Genomic DNA, 20,006 nt, shown 5'->3' with positions numbered 1-20,006 from the left:
ACCAGTGCCGCATAGAGGGGGAGGATCACCCCTTTGGACCTGCTTGAGATGCACCTGTGGATACATGACAAGGTACAGTTGGCCTTCCTGACTGCATCCCCACACTGCTGGCCCATGTTCATCTTGGCATCAGTGATGACTCCAAGATCCTTTTCTGCTGCTGCACTGCCGAGAAGGGAGTTCCACAGCCTGTAGGTATGGTGCTGGTTCTTCCTCCCCAGGTGCAGCACCTCGCACTTGTCAGTGTTGAATCCCATCCTATTCTCGTCCACCCACCCCTATAACCTGTCTAGGTCTGATTGTAGCCTATTCCTCCCTTCTAGCGTGCCCGCGTCCCCCCACATCATAGTGTCATCAGCAAATTTGAACAGGGTGCTTTTTACCCCCTCGTCCAAATCACTGATGAAGATGTTGAGCAGTGCGGGCCTGAGGACCAAGCCCTGGGGGACCCCACTGTCCACATCCCTACAAAAATGTCCCGTCCACCACCACTCTCTGGGTGCGGCCCTCCAACCAGTTGGTGACCCATTTTACTGTGTGGGTGTCAACACCACAGTCCCCGTTTCTTAATGAGAACAGAGTGAGAGACAGTGTCAAAGGCCTTCCGAAAGTCCAGGAAGACTAGGTCCACTGCTACCCCTGCATCTAAGGATTTGGTGACCTGGTCATAGAAGGCCATCAGGTTGGTCTGACAGGACCTGCCTCTAATGAACCCGTGTTGGTTGCCCCTAAGCATAATCTCCCCTGCTGGCCCCTTGTGGACATGTGCCGGAATAATTCTCTCAAAAAGCTTACCCAGGATCGAGGTAAAACTAACTGGCCTATAGTTCTCCAGTTCCTCCTTTCTCCCTTTTTTGAAGATGGGAACCACATTGGCCCTCTTCCAGTCCTCTGGCATCGTACCAGAGCACCATGAGTGCTCATAAAGCCGTGCCAGGGATCCCACAATGACCTCAGCTAATTCCCTCACTACTCTGGGGTGGAGATCGTCTGGACCAGCTGACTTGAATACATCCAGTCCCTCCTGAAGTTCCCTAACTAGTTCTTCACTAACCCTTGGCCTAGGTACGCCTCCCCTGAGGTCTAAAGGGGGCCCAGAGGGAGGGTGGCTGTTCTGGTCCCTGCTCAGGAAAATGGAGGCAAAGAAGTTGTTAAATAGGTTAGCTTTGTGACAACCAGATTTCCTAGCGTGTCTTGCAAGGGCCCGTTACCCAGTACCTTCTTTTTGCCCCCTATAAATTTAAAAAAGGACTCCTTGTTGTCCTTGATCCAGGAAGCTAGTCCCAGTCCCATCTCCGCCTTGGCCATCCTGACTGCCCCCTGCATCCCCCAGCAACCACAGTATAGTCCTCCCTGGTGATGGCCCCTCCCTTCCATTGGGTGTGCGCCTCCCTTTTAGCTAGGAGACATTTCTGGATGCTTTGGTGAGCCATGGGGGTTTTTGCGCCCTCCTACCCCCTTTGATCCACGTTGGGATTACTTTCCTTGAGGCTTGGAGGATCGTCTCCTTAAGGAGCGACCACTCTTCTTAGACACCTGTCTCCCCTCCCCTCCGGGACCTCAGTGCTTCCCCGACTATTGTCCTCAGCTTTTTGAAGTCCACCCTCCAGAAATCTAGGGCTGCTGCCTTGCTGCAGGCCTTTGCCACCTTGCGCTGGATGGTGAATTCCAGCAGGCGATGATCGCTGTCACCCAGGTGGTCGAACACCCGCAGCCCCCCTCACCAGGTCGTCACCGGTGGCCAGCACCAGGTCCAACAAGGCGTCTCCCCTGGTGGGGCTGTGCACTTCGTGGGTTAGATGGAGGTCCTGCATTCCGGCTAGGAACCTACGTGAGTGGTGAGACCTGGCTGACTGCTCTTCCCAGCAGATGTCTGGAAAGTTCAGGTCTCCCACGATGACCACATCCTTTGACCTAACCACCTCCGTGAGCTGACTTAAGAATTCCTGATCTAGCTCTTCCCCTTGTTTGGGTGGTCTGTAGTAGACCCCCACCATTAAGCCTCTTTCCCCTCGACTGCCTTGTATTCTAACCCAGAGAACTTCAGAGTGCCCCTCCTCTGGCTCTGTGCTACCTGATGAGGATATGTATTCCTCCTTAATGTAGAGCGCCACGCCCCCACCTTTCCTTCTTACTTGGGCCATGTCCAAATGAATGCGGCCATGCAGTATGTGGCGCCTCAGACCCACCTGTGGATAGCAGATCCACCTGCAGAAGATCCTGGGCTAAAAAAACCTATGCAAAAAAAGCAGGGCAGCAAACAAGGGTGCAGTACGCAACACCCAACACCAGAGCCTGGTGGCCCAGAGCCACATTTCACCAGCTGGCCAAGCTCCAAGTTGCAGGAGCATCACGGCTGCAGCTCCCTAAGGCCCCCAGGATCTCAGGGAGGACTTCTGGGACCAGCCTCACCTACGCCACCTGGGATAACCTGCCGCAAGCCAGCGGACACACAGCACAGGAGTACCCCGGGGACAAGTAGCAGTGGCACAAGGTGCGCCACCACTTCTTGTCCCTAGCCAAACGCATCTATGCTCTTGGGGACACAGCCTTGTGGTTTAGGCAGATCTCCCCCTGGGTAAAGGGAAGGTCCTCATAAAATGAAAACTGAAGGCTAAATCCCCAGCTGGGGTAAATTACCATGGTGTCTCTGCTGACCTCAATGAAGCTGCACTAATTTGCACCTGGTGAGCTAGATTTACCCTTGTGATTCCCTTAGTCTCCTCCACGCATGCCTCTCAAATGCCCCATTCTTCCTCCACCTTGCTACATCTTTACTGCACAGTTAAAATGCTGAATACTTCAAATGCTACCCCAAAAGACACCCAGAGAATTTGATCTTGGCATTTTCCTCATGACCACTGTATTTAGATGCGTTTCATGTTTGCAATTTGGAAAATTAAACATCTCACCAGGCTGCATTTAATCAAACAGACCAAAGCTCTCCTGTTTTACCTCACCACTCTGAATTAGCCCCTAGGATGTGGATCTAAGAGGGGCTCCTAGGGAAGAACGACTTCAATAGCAGGAAACAAGGGTGGGGCCCACTCACAGTGAGGCTCAAGAGAGAAGCTAAAATATTGAGCAAAGTAAATGCTGCTCAAATCAAATTACTATCATGATATTCAGCATAATCTGAAACACGCTGACCTTTCAGAGAAGTGAGAAATCCAACTAGCTGCAGCTAAGGGAATCAGCACTTTCCCCCTAATGAAATGCTGGCCTGGTCATTCTGTCAGCTCCTGCAGTGCTCTGTGTCACTTTAAGTTCCCATTAACAGATGAAACCTTTTCCTTAAAAAACATACTTGGCTTGTCTCAGAATTCAATTTATTAAAATTTAGTGGAAAACAGCAGGAAACAAAGAGATCTAGGAGATTTCACAGAATGTCATAGTTCAACGGCTAAACTCATCTCTATATAAAAATATATCTACTGAATTTTACACACTGGGTAATCAAACATTTGTTCTGCAGTTTATAAAAACATACCAGGCTCTGCCATAAAAGTGCTCCCAAAAGTCACAATCATGGAACCAGCTTCACACCAGGAACTGCCTCCTCTACTGGATACGTTCAGGCCAAGATTGCTGAATTCTACCAGCTGCCTCCTGACTAAGGGGCTGACAGCCAAGCTCAGGCTTGCTTCTCTACCACTGTCTTGTACCAATACAGTCCTTCATTTATGTTTTTCCCTAGAAGCTGGGCTGGGTTGATGAAACAAGTTTTTCATATATCCCAAATCCTGGAAGGTGGCAACATGATGCCATGATCTTTTAACGAGGAAAAGAGAGTCCGGTTCATGCTGAAGCTGCAGGCTTTGAATTTCCTAATTCATTGGCAACAAAATAGCCTGGCCCCAAAGCAGTCACTAGGAACTGACTGTGGTTTGTCATCATCTGTCTTCAGAACTCTGTAACAAAGTAGAGAAGCAAGGTTTACTCCCTAAACACAGTCTCCAGAGATTTGATCACTTCCCCTACATGAGGTCCACAGCTTTGCAGGAGAAAAAGGCAATGTGAAGATCAAGAGCAGTGGGAATTTAGAAAATCATTCATTATGGTTTAAAATGTACTGTGATGATAGGTTATGCACAAGTGCCTGCATGTGCTACATCACCACTTTGGGGAACAGATTAAGTAGAAATTATGTGAAGCATCAAAAAAAACCTCCCTGCCGAAAGGTTCTGGTGAGTAGATGAGAATGTGAGTAAGTAACATCAGCAGACCTGTAGGCTCTTCTGCAGAGGAGCTAGGGTGTACAAGACAGCAGAGGGCCATTCAGAGGTTTTGGCTCCAAACTTAAGCTTGATCTGATGTTGTTGGGAGCAGCCCCATAGAACAATTTCACATTCTTGATTCACACCTGGATAGGGCCCCCTCCACACCCCACAACTGCTGTATATAGAAGAGGATGGGAAATTTTCCTACGACATAACAGGAGAGAAATGGCCCCCATACTCACCCTTCTGTTAGTGAAGACAATCCTACCCCGCTGCCTGCTTTGAGCCTGCTGCAGGAGGCACAAGGCTGTCCAGTTGCTGACGAAGTCCTGTGTAAATTAGCCAGTCATAGAACTTGTTCTCCACTAGTACCTGGAACTGCTTCCTTTGACTCCTGGAACCCACCAGAATAAGAAAAATGTAGCAAATGATACACAGTTTTGCAAGCCTTTGGGCCATACTTCTAGGTCTCTCTCCTCAACGACTGAAATGAGTAGCCCTCCCCAGTGGAAAATAATAATAAACTCATTCCTACTACAACTGACTTTGTTTGGGTTTAGGACTTGAACTACCACTGATATTAAGAGAAAGAGTTTATATTTAGTGAATTTGATTATTTATAATGCTTCTGAAAAAGATACACTGATAGTGCTGACAAAAGTCATGTAAACATCCTCACACTGCTGTTACCACACCTTTGCTGTCTGGGACTGACTTCTGGCTTTGGTCTGATGTTGCAGAGAGCACAAGCAGTTATAACAGAATGCAAAAACAAACCACCTCCATAAACAAACATCTACATCACGTGGAATTTCACTATGAACATCTCAGTCATTTTGCAATCCAGGCAGGATTTAAATATATGGTCTCCAGTGAATGGCCATTTCCATAGTTCCATCCTTACTCAACAAATACCCACTCAGGCATAAGAAATCTGGATAATCAGGACAAACAGGTGTAATAAAGAACAACAGAAGTCCTGAATCAGAAGACTCTCAAATTGTAAGGTGATTCTCTTCAATACACCCAAGTGTCTTGGAATTTGTACGGTACAAAGACTACTTAGATCAAGCAAATTATGCACAACATGGGACTCCTCAGATGATAAATAATAAAAGCACCATAAGGTGGTTTGGAAGGACTGATGGCCTGTTAGTATCATCCATCCAGTCTTGTTAGTTAAAGCTCGATTTCCAGACTGACAACTGGAAATTTAAAGAAGGCAAAGAAGCTACAGGATCTCTCCATGACCTGGCTAACATGACTCATGCACAAAACTTATCAGCAGAACCCAGAACAAAAAAGAAGCTAAATCACTTCGTACTATTCTTAACATGCAAGTTTTACCCATTGTGGTGTGTATCTGAATAAGGCTATACTGCAGGTTATTGCATTATAATAGTGCCGTGCATACTTATGAGACAGAAACCAGAGAACCTCAGAACTGCCACTAACTAAAGAGCTTTGCTACTTTTCAGCTCTTTTTAGCATCAAGAGAAGGCATTTTAACTTATTCAGACTTTTATAATGAGTGCTGGAAGAACAAATGTGTATATCAAAATGTAAAAAGGCTAGACGTAAGTGGTAGATAGAGGTCTAGAGGTTTAGCCAGAGCCTTGATTGTGTTGGTGCTTTTTAGTTCGACAGCTGCATACTTTTCAGTTTGAACAATCCCTTTTGCATCCAAGAGATTCATATACTTAATAAACTGAAGGCTGCAGTGGGTGATGGTGTTGTTTTGCTTTGTTTCATAATATTTATGCGAGCTTTTGGCAAGTGGAGAAAAATCTCTACAATCCAGGCATATTTATTTAGAAAAAAATTATATGCATTTTGAAACTCCTGTTGCCTGCTTCTTCCCCTCCCCAAGTATATGTAAAGGCAGCAGGAGTCGCAGTACTAAAAAGCAAAATCCCAAGACTCGAAGCTCCTAACACACTAGCATTCTAACATGCACAAAAGACTTTCTTATGAGGGCATTTTTGTTCAACGCTGCCAAATGAAACGAATTTCTACATGCATGGACAAGCTGAGCCTCAAACACACGTTTCTCCTTCCTGGAAGAAGCCAATACTTACTTGGTCAGTCCAGCCTCTTTCACAGTTTTCTGCCAAACCTGAATCTTCTGCTCTCGTTGTCTCAGTGCCTTCTGATAAGCATATGGAAGCCCTCCAGGCGTTTCTGTTGTGTCTCCCTCCATCTCGAAAGGAATAACAAAGGTGTAAAATTCGGAGGACGGTAAGAGCCGGAAGACATTTGCATCGCTGTTCTCTTTGCACACCAGCATGGGACTGTCCCAGTAGTTAGGCACTGTAGCCAGGCCTGTTCGACCCATGTGGTCCTCAAGCATTGGGTAATGGGTATGGTAAGGGGCAAAAGTTACTGCTTGGTTACCCAACAGGATGAGAGGACGTGTAGGTGTAAGGATATGAAAGGTGCAGCCAGTAGTAGATGAGATAGAGAGACAGTGGCAGACGACAATGACTTTAACATTGTCACAGCTGTGGATGTGAATGGCTGTCTGCACAGGGCCCAGAATAAAGGTGCTATTGCTGCACTTCTCGATGGTCACAGACCTGAAGGAGAGAGAGAGAGCCTATAGTGAGCTGGGATGACCATGCACAGGTTGGAGCCTATTTGCAACAGTTCTGTCTAGTGGGAAGAATAAAAGAATTTTGCTAGTTCTGGGTGCCAGCAGAGGTACCCAGAACTTTTCACTGCATCCCAGGTGAATCAAACTCACCGTAAAGGAGACAGCAGATATATAAAAGACTCATTGCAGCGATGGATCCTTACATGAGCACCCTCCAGGGTTTCTGAGCTCTTGGCCAAAGTCTGCTTGTAGACCTGACTCATCACCACTATGCGGTAAGCCTCAGGGACCATGTGGGCATTGCAGGCAATCTTTGCTCTCTTAGTTGTTCCTTCAACTACAAGACCAGAGTTATACAAATTAATTTTAAAAAGGTACAAAACAGACCTTCAGACATTCTTCTTACACAGGTGTGCCCATAACACTATACCATCTACTACACAGTATCTGGGAGCTACAGAATACTATTCAACCAAAAACCAACTGCACTGGTGCTTTAAATTATTTACCTCTCAACTCTCAGGAAGGTTCTTCCTGAGCACAAGGGATCTCCCTGCCACGCTGTGATTTAGACTTGCAAGTCAGCAGCTTGCAGACTTCCACCAGTGCACTAAAGGGACATAGCGGACCAGATCCCATTCCACCTAATTAGGCTCTTAAGTGATTTAGGCACCTAATTTTGACCCAATTCCACCCTGCTTGTGTCCCAGAAAATTAGTAAATGCACAAGTGAGGTGTGTCTTCTTCCTATTTGCTGCTTTTAGTTACTCAGTCCAAAGGCTAACATGGTAGCATGTTACAGAAGCACATGCAATACTGTTTTTGCAAGCACTGAAGCAGGTCATTCTTAGGAATCAAAGTCCACGTAGACTTCTAATAGATGGAGTAGGACGTGGCCCTATAAGTCTATTCCAGAGCTTTCCAACCCACTGGAGTGCCCTTTGCAAGTGCACAGCCCTCAAAATATCCTCCCTATTAGCACAATTCTTCCATTCTTACTACCATGGAGCCTGAGGACAAAAACACTTAAACTTGCTGTCTTCCCCTAAGAAAACGTATACGCACAAGTTAAATTAAATCCCTCATCTTTGTTTTGACACCTGACTGATATTTAGCAGCGTCAAAAAAAATGTTGTTAAGGCATCCCAGCTAGATCTCTGGAGAAATTGTTCAGTTTCCTTTGTCACAGACTCCCTTGCATGGCCTTGGTTAATCACTTAACCTACCCTGTGCCTCAAACTACATCTTTAAAAAAGGATAGTAACACTGACCTACAGTGTTTGGCCTAAGGGTGTTTGAGGATCAATTCTTCATGAATGTGGTCTCAATCACTGGAATAAGTACCTGGAAAATCAACCCACTAATCTGTTGCTCCCCAAGCAAGAAGAGTGATACTATCAGCAGAACTGCAGGGAGAACCTTAACACATTCATTTCATGTGACCTTTAAGTTGCTGAATCAATCCTTTGCTTTCATACACATTACAATACAGTACAAAGTAATGAACTCTCCACATTTACAAAACATATCTGTAATAATATGAAAGCTTATATACTAACTAAAGCCAATATAAGCTGAGCAATACTAAGAGATCAACATTGTTCAGTGATGGGAAGTCCAAACCTGGAGAATGGAGAATAAGAAATGAGGGTTTAATGGATGGAAATAATTTGGTAAGAGGGAGTGAAGTCACTTTGTGTGACCAACCCTTGGAGCTGTGAACTCCCCCTCCAGTCCTGTAAACAAAATGAAAGGAAAGTCTGCTCATGCTCAAGTGCCAGATCCCACATTAACACAGAAAAAGCCAAAAATTAATCCTAATGCCAAAAAGAAAGCCAAAACCAAGAGCTACCTTGCTGTGCCCATGCCAATTTTTTCCCAGACTTGAGGCAGGCAGACATCCCAAATGGGTTCACAGTCAGGCAGGACCTCAGCCAGCCTTCTAGCTTGGGAAAAGAGAAAGTTCTGGAGATCTTGGAATAGCCATTCTTCACATGAAAGGGCTGCCAGAGAGCAAGTTCATGCAAGGGGTGGACAGTTTTGGCTTTGTACAGAGATCCCTCTATCAGGAAGCTGAGTGCTTGAACAGCTTCAAGGGAGACAAGGCTGCTGTGGGTGGAGTGAGAGGAAGCTGTGAGCTGGTCTGGATCCAGTAGCAGTTCCAGCAAATCCGAGAGGTGGTTCAGCACAAAGGCTTGGTGGTCCAGGTCATTCCAATTCTTAGAAATCAAGAACAAAAACAAATAGCTTAAAATGGGACCAGCTCTCATACGGCTGAAACACTGTATCAACGCTATCTATTACATCCCTACTTACCTCATGTCCACAGCAGCTCTAAATGAAGAAAGAGATGCAAGCAGGATAGATTTCTGCCCCCACATCCCACAACTATTGCAGCTAGCCAATGCTTGCTTACAGCAAACTCATCCTGCACAAACAGGAAACTACTCACCTTGCCTGTTCGGAAGAGATTTGGTATTCACTAGGGCTGTGCAAAGCTTCGGTCCCTGACTTGATCTGGCAGAGATTCAACCCAATTCAGTGGCTGAATCTCCAAATCAAATTGGAACCCTCCAAATCAATTTGGAGAGATTCAGACATAGACAGTTTTAAATGTTTTTTCTACATACCTCTAGGTAGCAGGTGGTTTGTGAATGCTGCAATGCTGGGACACGAAGTGTCCCACAGAAGTGTAGGGGGCTCTCCAGTGCACTCTGTAACAGACCCGGAAGTGGACCAGAGGCACTTTTGGTTCACTTCTGGGTCAACAGTCACTGAGCCAGGTAGGCATGGGGAGGCCCCTCAGCCCACTCCCTGGAAGAGGACTGAGAGTACTTCCAGCCTGCTTCCAGGTTCGCTGCTGAGCACATGGAGGGCCCCCCTGCACTCCTGTGCGATGCTCCATCCACCCCAGCATCGCAGAGTTCTCAGGCCGCACTGGTACCTTGAGGTATGTAAAAAAAAATTCTGATTCTCCAAATCAGCATCGAATTTTCAGATTCGGATTTGGCCGAATCAAATCAGGCACAGTAATCCGAATCAAATCACTGTCCTTGATTCAGACTGAATCTGAATCCAAATCAAATTCACACCCCTAGCGTTCACGCCAGAGACGCGTTTCACTGTATTGGTCAGAGGGGAGAGGGAAATGGATCCCTATTCAATGTCTGAAATACAAATGGGCATATTGCTGTTGGAAGGAAATCAATGAACACTTGACAATCCAGGCCCACAAGTTTATTGTATCTGAATATTTAGAACAGATACAATAAGGTACTGACTCCAAAGGGATTGCATGAGTAGCCTGTGATGCAGTCCTGATGAGGAAAAGCTCATCTCCAAAAGGCTTAACTCATAGTTCCAGCACTGAATGTCTCCATATCAAGAAAAAGGGAACATTAGAATTTACGGCAGCCACAGACAATTATTCTAACTTATACAAGTTTACCTGGAACAGGCTTAATCCAACTACAAATAGGCATTAAACATACCTGCAATGACCATTCTAAATATTACTTATAATTGGGGCATTTCAGTCGCTCACAAAAAGGCTAACACCAACAAACATAGCCCCTGACCACAAAGGTAACCCAAACAGACATGATGGCACCCTACTTTGAACACCTTCAAGAGAAATTTGGATATTTATCTTGCTGGGATCCTATGATCCCTGCTGACTTCCTGCCCCTGGGGCAGGGGGCTGGACTTGAAGATCTTCCGAGGTCCCTTCCAGACCTAATGTCTATGAAATCTATGAAATAAAAACCTTGTGCATGCAATGAGTGGGGTAACTACACTGCAGCAATGACCACAGAGGGTGGCACTGTCAAAGGCACACACCATCTGCAACTATGTGGCAAAGGGATGTGGGACAGTAAATGATCACTGCACACAAGATGACTTTATTTCAAAATAGCTCACAAGCAGGGAACAATTGGTGGGGAATGCAGCAGTGGATGGCAATTTGTGCAGCGGCGACCACAAGATGTTTGCATTCAGGTTCATGAGGAAAGGAAGAATGGAGAGCAGCAAGGTAAGGACTCTAGATTTCAGAAAAGGAGACTTGGATTCACTCAGGGAACTGATGGGCAGGATCCCCTAAGGGGCTGGTCTGAGAGACAAAGGAGCCCAGGAGAGCTGGCTGTACTATAAAGAAACTTTACTGAGGGCACAAGAATGAAGCATCTCAAAGCACAGAAAGACTAGATAGTATGGCAAAAGACCAGCTTGGCTTAACAGGGAACTCTTCAGTGAGCTAAATCACAAAAAGGAAGCTTGTAAGAAGTGGAAACTAGGACAAACAACTATTGGAGAAGAGTATTGCTCAGGCATGCAGGGATGAAGTCAGGAAGGCCAAAGCACAATTGGAGATGCAGCCAGCAAGGGACAAGCAGGGTAAAAAGGGTTTCTACAAGTATGTTGGTAACAAAAGGAGGATCAGGGAAAGTGTGTGATGACTCTGAAACTCATGCTAACCTGGGGCCTACTCACAAAAGGTAAAATGCAAAATACTGATGCTAACTACATAAAGCAAAAGGACGCGAGTTCACAGGTAGGCCATCTGAGAAAAAATAATGAGGTATCCCTTGCAGCTTATCTCACTATATTCATTATGATTTCAAGCAGGCTCCTAGCTGTCTAGTATGTAACCATGTGAAATGTTTATCCTTGATTAATTAGTACGATAAATATTTCTCTTGCAATTAACCCATGTTATGTACAGGAATAGTCATTTTCCATATATAATAGATGTCCCCCTCCTGATATAGTTCTGTTTTGTCCAGTGATTCCCTTGATTTTCCAAAGACACTCCCCAAAACTCCCTTGCATTTTTCCTGATTGTTAATCAATTTCTTGATATGTTTTAAACTTCATAGAAACGGATAACCCCTTGTCACTGAGGAAGGTAATTCATTCAAATTGGAATTTTCTGGTAACCAATAATAAGCAGTTTGATTAACAGGATTTTCCTGTCAAACACTGCTTGGAACTCTCTCTTGATTTACACAACTTCAAGAATGGTTTCAAGAAGCTGAACTAAGGGTATAAAACAAAGTGGAACAGCTAACAGGGCACACCTCAGGAATGAAAGATCTCTCTGACAAGACGTGCTGCTATGCCCCTGCTACCTCAAGAAGCTGGAAGAAACAGACCATCTCTCTTGTCACCTGTTTAGTGAGAAATCATCACCTTATAGCTAATTACTGGACTGCTTTGGTTTGGGCTCATTTGACTTTGAAAACTTGCAGTAAATAAAGCCTTTCTGTCACTCGTTGAACGAGGTGTCGCGTCACTCCCTTAGTCTAGTCCAGAATTTTATTTGCTAACAGTTAACAAGCTAGCCCAGAATTTTATTTGTTAACCAGCTTTGAAAACAGTTAACCAGCTTTTATTTGTTAACAGTGTAGATCCCTTGCTGAATAGGGGATGCAACCTAGTAACAGAGGATGCATAAAAGGCTGAAGTGCTCAGTGCCTGTCTTCACAGACAAGGTCAGCTCCCAGGTTACTGCACCAGGCAGCACAGTTTGGAGAAGCTGACAGTGATGAAAGAGCATACTGGGGACTATTTAGAAAAGCTGGACATGTACAAGTCTATGGGGCCAGGTGTGATACAACCAAGGGCCTGAGGGACTCTCTCTTTAAGAAAGTGAAGGAGGATCTAAGGAACTACAGACCAGTCAGCCTCACCTCAGTCCCTGGAAAAATCATGGAGCAGATCCTCAAGGAATCCATTTCTAAGCACTTGAAGAAGAAAGCAATTAGGAACAGTCAGCACAGATTCACAAAGGGCAAGTCATGCCTGACCAACTTGATTGCCTTCTATAAGACGACTGGCTCTGTGGATAGAGAAACCAGTGGATGTTTCATAGTTTCTAGGGTCAGAAGGGACCTGAGCAGATCATCTAGTCTGACCCCCTCCCATGGCAGGAAAGATCACTGGGGTCAAATGACCCCAGCAAGATGTTCATCTAACCTCCTCTTAAACACCCCCAGGGTAGAAGCCTGCACCACTTGTCTTGGAAGCTGGTTCCAGACCCTAGCCACCCTGACTGTGAACTAGTGCCTGCTGATATCTAACCTAAACCTACCCTCTGCCAGCTTGTGACCGTTATTCCTGGTCACTCCTGGCAGTGCTCGGAGGAACAGTGACTCCCCCAATATCTGCTGATCCCCCCTGACTAGTTTATAACAGGCCACAAGATCCCCCTCAGCCTTCTCTTTTGGAGGCTGAACAGGTTCAGGTCCCATAGCCTATACTCATAGGGCCTGCCCTGTTGTTCCCTGATCATATGAGTGGCCCTCCTCTGGACCCTCCCCATGCTGTCCACATCCCTCTTGAAGTGCAGCGCCCAGAACTGGACGCAATACTCCAGCTGCACCCTGACCAGTGCCACATAGAGGGGGAAGATCACCTCTTTGGACCTGCTCGAGATGCATCTGTGGATGCATGCCAGGGTGCGGTTGGCCTTCCTGACTGCCTCTCCACACTGCCGGCCCATGTTCATCTTGGAGTCAATGATGACGCCCAGATCCCTTTCCGCCTCCGTGCTGACAAGAGGGAAGTTCCCTAACCTGTAGGTATGGTGCCAGTTGTTCCTCCCGAGGTGCAGCACCTGGCACTTGTCAGTGTTGAAACCCATCCTATTCTCGTCCGCCCACCCTTGTAACCTGTCTAGGTCTGATTGTAGCCCGTTGCATCCTTCCAATGTGCCCAAGTCCCCCCACATCTTAGTGTCATCAGCAAATTTACACAGGGTGCTTTTTACCCCCTCATCCAAATCGCTGATGGAGATGTTGAACAGTGCAGGCCCAAGGACCAAGCCCTGTGGAACCCCACTGCCCACGTCCTTCCAGGTTGAGAAGGACCCATCTACTACCACCCTCTGGGTGCGGCCCACCAGCCAGTTGGCGAACCATTTGACTGTGTGGGTGTCTACACCACAGCCCCCCAGTTTCTTAATGAGAACAGGGTGAGAGACAGTGTCAAAAGCCTTCCGGAAGTCCACGAAGATTATATCCACTGCTACCCCTGCATCTAATGATCTGGTGATCTGATCGTAAAAGGCCACCAGGTTGGTCTGACAGGACCTGCCACTGATGAACCCATGTTGGTTGCCCCTAAGCATGCAGTCCCCTGCTGGCCCCTCCTGGATGTGTGCCAGCATAATTTTCTCGAATAGCTTGCCTAGGATCGAGGTGACACTAACCTGCCTATAGTTTCCCGGGTCCTCCTTCCTGCCTTTTTTGAAGATGGGGACCACGTTGGCCCTCTTCCAGTCCTCCGGTACCTCACCAGAGCACCATGAGTGCTCATAAAGTTGTGCCAGGGGACTTGCAATGACCTCAGCCAGTTCCTTTAGAACTCTAGGGTGAAGATCATCTGGGCCGGCTGACCTGAATACGTCCAACCCCTCCAGAAGCTCCCCAACTAAATCCTCGCTAACCCGTGGCCCAGGTGTGCTTCCCCCGGGGCCCGAGGGGGGCCCAGCAGGAAGGTGGCTGTTCTGGTCCCTACTTAGGAAGACAGAGGCAAAGAAATCGTTAAACATGTTAGCTTTGCCGTCTGGTGTGACGACCAAGTTTCCCATGGCATCCTGCAAGGGCCCCACATTACCCGGGACCTTCTTTTTACCCCCTACGTATTTAAAAAAGGACTTCTTATTGTCCTTAATCTGGGAAGCTAGCCCCAGTTCCATCTCTGCCTTGGCCTTCCTACCTTAACTTTAGCAAGGCTTTTGATATGGTCTCCTGCAACATTCTCACAGGCAAGATAAGGAAACACGGGCTGAATAAATGGAATGTATGGTGGACAGAAAACTGGCTGGATCATCATGCTCAGAGGGTAGTAATCAATGACTCGATGCCTAATTGGCAGCCAGTGTCAGGTAGAGTGCCCCAGGAGTCAGTCCTGGGGCTGTTTTTGTTCAATAGCTTTATCAATGACCTGGAAGATAGGATGCAGCACACCCCCAGCAAGTCTGCAAATGACACCAAGCTGCAGGGAGTAATAGATAAGCTGGAGGGTAGGCTTAAGGTTCAGAAAGATCTAGACAAATTGGAGGATTGCACCAAAAGAAATCTTATGAGATTCAGTAAGGAGAAGTCCAGCACTTAGGACAGAACAATCCACGCGCCAGTACAGGCTGGGGGCTGACTGGCTGGACAGCAGCTTTGCAGAAAAGGACCTGGGGATTATAGCAGACAAGAAGCTGAACATGAGCCAACAGTGTGCTCTTGTAACCAAGAATCCTGGGCTGCATTAGTAGGTGTATTGCTAGCAGATCAAGGGAAGTGATTCTTCCCCTCAATTCAGCACTTGTGAGGCCACACCTGGAGTAGTAAGTCCAATTTTGGATGCCCCACTACAGGAAGGATGTGAACAAACTGGAGAGAGTCCAATGGAGGGCAATGATGATGGTTCAGGGGCTGGAGATGGTTCAGGGGCTGGAGCACATGACATCTGAGGAGAGACTGAGGGACAACTATTCAGTCAGGAGAAGAGAAAACTGAAAGGGGATTTAATAGCAGCCTCCAACTCCCTGAAGGGTGGTTCCAAAGAGGATGGAGCTGGACTGTTCTCAGTGGTGGCACATGACAGAAGGAGCAATGGTCTCAAGTTGCAGCAAGGAAAGTTGAGGTTAGATATTAAGAAAAAATTTCTCACTAGGAGTGTAGTAAAACACGGGAACAGATTGCCCAGAGAGGTTGCACAATCTCCATCCTTGGAGGTTTTTAAGACCTGGCTAGACAAAGTCTTGCCTAGGATAAGCTAGTTCAGGCTGGTCCCGCTTTGAGCAGGGGGCTGGACTAGATGTGACCTCCTGAGGTCCCTTCCAACCCTGATTTTCTATGATTCTATAACTGTCTGTCTAACATTACCAATCTACTGTGTTTAGAGTTTCAAGCGCTCCCGAGCTGCAGATCATAAGCTCTAGTTCCACATGATGCTACAATATGCATGGTGCTATTATCACAGCCCATACAGAATTCTGCTGAAGTTTGCAGTTGGCCTTAGTTCAACATGTGGGTCACTGAAGTGTCTTTACTGAACTGACACCACTTCATAATTCAATTTCTAATACAGCATCCTGTGAATTGCAGCTGGTTTGATATATCCAGTGAGTTTCCTATGTTTAGAAGTACTTGATATAGGACTTATCCACCACATGCAGGTAGTCATATCTGACTCGCCAATCTAGGTCTCTGATTTACAACTGGGTATAATTAGACATCACTCTAAAGAAGGCCCCCTAGAAATCTGAATGTATATTTGTGGAAGAGCAGCTTCTGCAATATATGGACATTTTCTGCTTTGCTGAGATTCCGGGCATAAGCTTTTAGAAAACCCATCACAGGTTGAGACTATGTAAAAGTTCAGCCTGCAACAAATTTCCATTGATAACATTTTAAATTTCTAAAATGCAAAATCACAGTGAACATCCCAAGACAAGATTATATACTATTTATTAGCTCTATTAATGAGGTGCAGCTCTAGCAGCATATATGAGTTAATAAGAAAAGCACAAGCAGGAGTTCACTCTTCCACAAACTCTCTTTCTCCCCCACCCAGGGCTAGCTTGTAGTGGAGGTTTTGTAGCCTCACCCACATACCAACCTGTATGGGGACTGAGTTAAGCACAATACCTTGTTTTGACAGGTGGATTTTCCAATCAAACTGGAAGACTGCGATCTGGTCCTGAGACTTGGCCACTCTTCACCAATCAAAGATGTCCTCAAAGAAACCTTGTTTAGTTGCTGAATGTACAAGAACAGCAGGAACTGTAGAGTATCTACGGAAAACTGATCAAGAAGGAAAAACAGTATTAATATTCACCAGAACATTACCAATGGCTACAATCATTTAATTATTCTTTTAAAATTGAGACAACCTGGTATCTACAGCATTAACTGATTTTGATTTCCTGCGCTATCCAGTGTTTGGCACTAGTCAGCTATTAAACAGTCCTGAAGAAGGCACTAGGGTTGCAGAATAAATCATTGAGCTTAAATAGATTTAGGGCTTGGAAGATGTTTGCTTGACTTTTCAAGCCCTCTTTATTGTACTCCTCTTAATGGCAGTCATATAGCAACATGCAAAAAATCAGCATCTCTCAGCAGCTATATTTACAGGGTTTGCCTCTGTAAATGCCATTCTTAACCCTGGGAGGACAGTCATGCTAAAAGCTTCTTTCCACTAGTCCAGAGCTCCATTTTGAGCACTTTGAAAACAGCAAGCTGTCAATAAAAACTGGCTGTCCTGAAAAATCAGAGCTGAAACAGCAGTTATTTCCGTCTTTGAAGCATTTTTTTCAGTGGAGTACGTCTTTTCACCCCCTAGCTCAAATATCTGAACTGCATTCAAATCCTGCCTCTTAATTCTGCACTTTGCAAGATTCAGTTAACCCTAGTTTTGCATATTTTCTGCAATCTCAATCACAAAAAACACTACTGATGGCTGACTATCACAACAGCACATACACTTTATGAATGAACACTAAACCCAGAAAGACAATGTAAACAACTGACAACTGTTCTTAGGGTAGGGAAAGAGCTGTCAGGAATTTGGCCACTTAAGCTCACTTGATTTTAGGACATCATGAGAATCTCTCTCATATTCCTGCTATGTTTTATATTGTGATTTATATTGCAATATTTTACAAATATTTATACTCCCACATGAGTCAGTAGGAATGATACTGCAACTTCTGCTCACTGCTGGCGATTTTTTTCCCCCAAAAACACAAGAGTAAGTTTTTGAGTGCACACACATCTTTAGCCTCCTGTGCCAGGACTGCAACCAGTAAGGGCTGAAATTTTTAAATTTATCAACATGAGACAGATGTTCTTTTTACATGTCATACACAGTGGGGAAATAGGCTTTGTGCCCTTTTTGGCATATGTATGAAACAAGGAGTGACTTAATATGTGTGAAGGCCCATAGTTTTCTGATGGGTATTGGAGAGTCTTGATATCCCCCCTGCCAAAGATTCAGTTCCCACCAAGCTAAGCGACAACTAGCAAAACAAGACTTCAGTATGCCCTGCCTCTCTTTTTAACCAGTTTGATCCCCTTATCTTAATATAGACGCTAATTTCATTAACTAATTAACACGTTAAATAAGGGTCTTTTCTGAACTCTCCTCCCTTTAAGGGGGATAGATTTGTTCCCCCTCAGCCTTCAGAAGGCAGTCAGCAAAACCACATTAGATCAGTCAAGGTTCCTTGTAAAACAAAAAAGTAAAGAAAAAAAAATTCCTCTCCTTGTACTGTATAAGGGGACACAAGGCCCGTTTAAGTAGTTTGCAGAAGACTTTTATAGAATTCTCCTTTGTGAATATGTTTCCAAGCTGTACAGTGCTCTGCTTTTGAAGGCTTAAGCCATAGCTTTTTATTTTGGTACTTTCTATACGAAGTGTTTAAAATGGCTCTAATACAGGAAGGGGCCTCAGTTTATAGTACCATTCCTGGCGTTGTTAAACAGATTGCTGGACACTGACATCACAGACATGACAGTGTAACTCTGAAGGGAAGATCTGATCACTGGGGTTTGCCCCAGACACACAGAAAACATCAAATTCTCAACCGGGGGTGGGGGGTAGGGAGCAGTGCACCCTGGGGTGCTGAGAGATGCTTTTAAAGGCATCACGCAATATTTTAGCACTGTCAGGTGTTCAGTCACAAAATAAGGCTGGAGGTCACAAAATGGGATTTGTTGCCTCTAAAATGTTCCAAGCTACTTGGGGTCTTGCCAAGTCCTTTTCAGGGGAAGAACAGCTCTGGTGTCTTTCCATCATCAAAGAGCTCGGCGCTGCCATTTTCCCAAGTGGGCTTCAATACTATAATGGGTGAGCAGTGTCACGTGCAGGTCAGCAGCCCAGGCCCTGCTCATGGGTGCAGCAGCTGAGCAACCACCAAGGGCAGTGGGTGAGATTGCCCAGGAGAGGTCTGCACTGACCCCCACCACCAAGGCCAGGTCCCACTACGCTCCTCCGACAGACGCAGCCCTCAGCCCCGCCGCCCGCAGGGGTACGGCCGTGGGTCCCATACCCTTAGCCCTGTCTCCAGCCCTGGCACCTCTGGGCGCTAAGCCCCGCCCCTCTCGGCTAGCCCCGCCCCCGGCCGAGCCCCGCCGTGCCTGGCTCCTTAGCTGCTCCAGCTCGTGGTCCGAGGCGCAGGCGGCGGAAGCCTCAGCCCGCTCCAGGCGCTGGGCGGCGCTGCGCGGGGCCAGCGCGTCGAAGCGCTCGAAGTAGAGCCAAGCCAGGTCCCGCGGCAGCTGCAGCTTCCCGCAGGCGATGCGGCGCCACAGCGGCCAGCCCAGGCGCGGCCAGGCCCCCGCGCCCGCTCGCGCCCGCACGTACGCCGCCATCTTGCGCAGATAGTGCGGGCCCAGCTTGGCGGGCGGCGGCGCTGGCAGCGCTCCCAGTAGCAGCGGCTCCGCGCGCACCCACAGCCGGGCCAGGCCGGCGGCCGGCTCCGCCATAGTAGCCGCGTCCCCCTCAGCCACCCACTGCGGCCTTCTGCGCCTGCGCGCTCCGCAACTAGGCTCCCGTTCGCGTTCGAACGGGCGCGCTATCCGCCGCGCATGCGCGCTTCGCTGGAGCAGCGAGTTGGTAGCTAGACAAACCCGCACTTCCTCCTCCGAGCACACGTGCGCTGCTGATAGTCTAGGGCCGGCTGAGTTAAGGAGTGGCAGAGCTGGGCCGTGCTCCGTGGACCTGCCAGTAGAGTCGGATCCAGGTCCAGCACGGGGAGCTCTAGGTTGTGTCACCCGCCTGTGCCAGGAATCACTCCGTAGGGATGTATAGGGACAGGGTCCTATGCGCCCCGCAACTTCGGTTCAGCCGCAAGCTGCTAGGCTCAACCCGCACATCCCTGGGTGAGGGTAGTTCCCGTTCCTGCCCTCCTGTGTGGGCGAGCTGCTTCCCACAAAGTTTGTAGCAGGGGCTGCCTGGCCCGCTTGCTTGACAAGCGCAAAGTGCGTGACGCCTCCGCCGGGGGCCACAAGGCAGCGGGCCCTGGGTCCAGCACTGACCAGGAGTTTTGTCTCCCTGCAGCCAACTGTGCCTGTAGCACAGGTGTGACTTGGATGAGTGGTGTGACTGCATGTCCTTGGAGCGTAATAAGCAGGATGTCTTGGCTAAATTGGTCCGCTGACCGCGGGGCGCATCTCGTTCTTAAAAACAATGGGTTT

General features: G+C 47.1%; 1 protein-coding gene across 1 annotated transcript; it reads right to left on the bottom strand.

The window, feature by feature from the left end:
• Nucleotides 1-278: 278 nt before the first annotated feature.
• Nucleotides 279-19,407, bottom strand: TBCCD1 (TBCC domain containing 1). The gene is made up of 7 exons (XM_090051669.1): nt 18,951-19,407; nt 16,461-16,616; nt 8,666-9,032; nt 6,964-7,150; nt 6,299-6,796; nt 4,463-4,614; nt 279-3,911 (listed from the first exon to the last, which is right to left on the bottom strand). Exons 1-6 carry the CDS (start codon nt 19,293-19,295, stop codon nt 4,485-4,487), a joined length of 1,683 nt encoding a protein of 560 aa, XP_089907795.1. The 5' UTR covers nt 19,296-19,407; the 3' UTR covers nt 279-3,911; nt 4,463-4,484.
• Nucleotides 19,408-20,006: the final 599 nt, after the last annotated feature.

This window comes from Crocodylus siamensis, chromosome 6, assembly GCF_052110815.1.
Source record: "Crocodylus siamensis isolate JL-2025a chromosome 6, ASM5211081v1, whole genome shotgun sequence".
In the NCBI taxonomy this organism is placed as follows: domain Eukaryota; kingdom Metazoa; phylum Chordata; order Crocodylia; family Crocodylidae; genus Crocodylus; species Crocodylus siamensis.
The sequence above is the reverse complement of the archived record's forward strand: the minus strand, read 5'-3'. Positions and strand labels throughout refer to the sequence as shown.

Coding starts and splice junctions, on each gene's coding strand:
- TBCCD1 (XM_090051669.1), bottom strand. CDS start 19,295: ATGGCGGAGCCGGCCGCCGGCCTGGCCCGGCTGTGGGTGCGCGCGGAG. Junction 16,617..18,950: donor TGGAGCAGCTAAGGAGCCAG/GCACGGCGGGGC, acceptor CTTCTTGATCAG/TTTTCCGTAGATACTCTACA. Junction 7,151..8,665: donor ATTGGCATGGGCACAGCAAG/GTAGCTCTTGGT, acceptor CTGGTCTTGTAG/TTGAAGGAACAACTAAGAGA.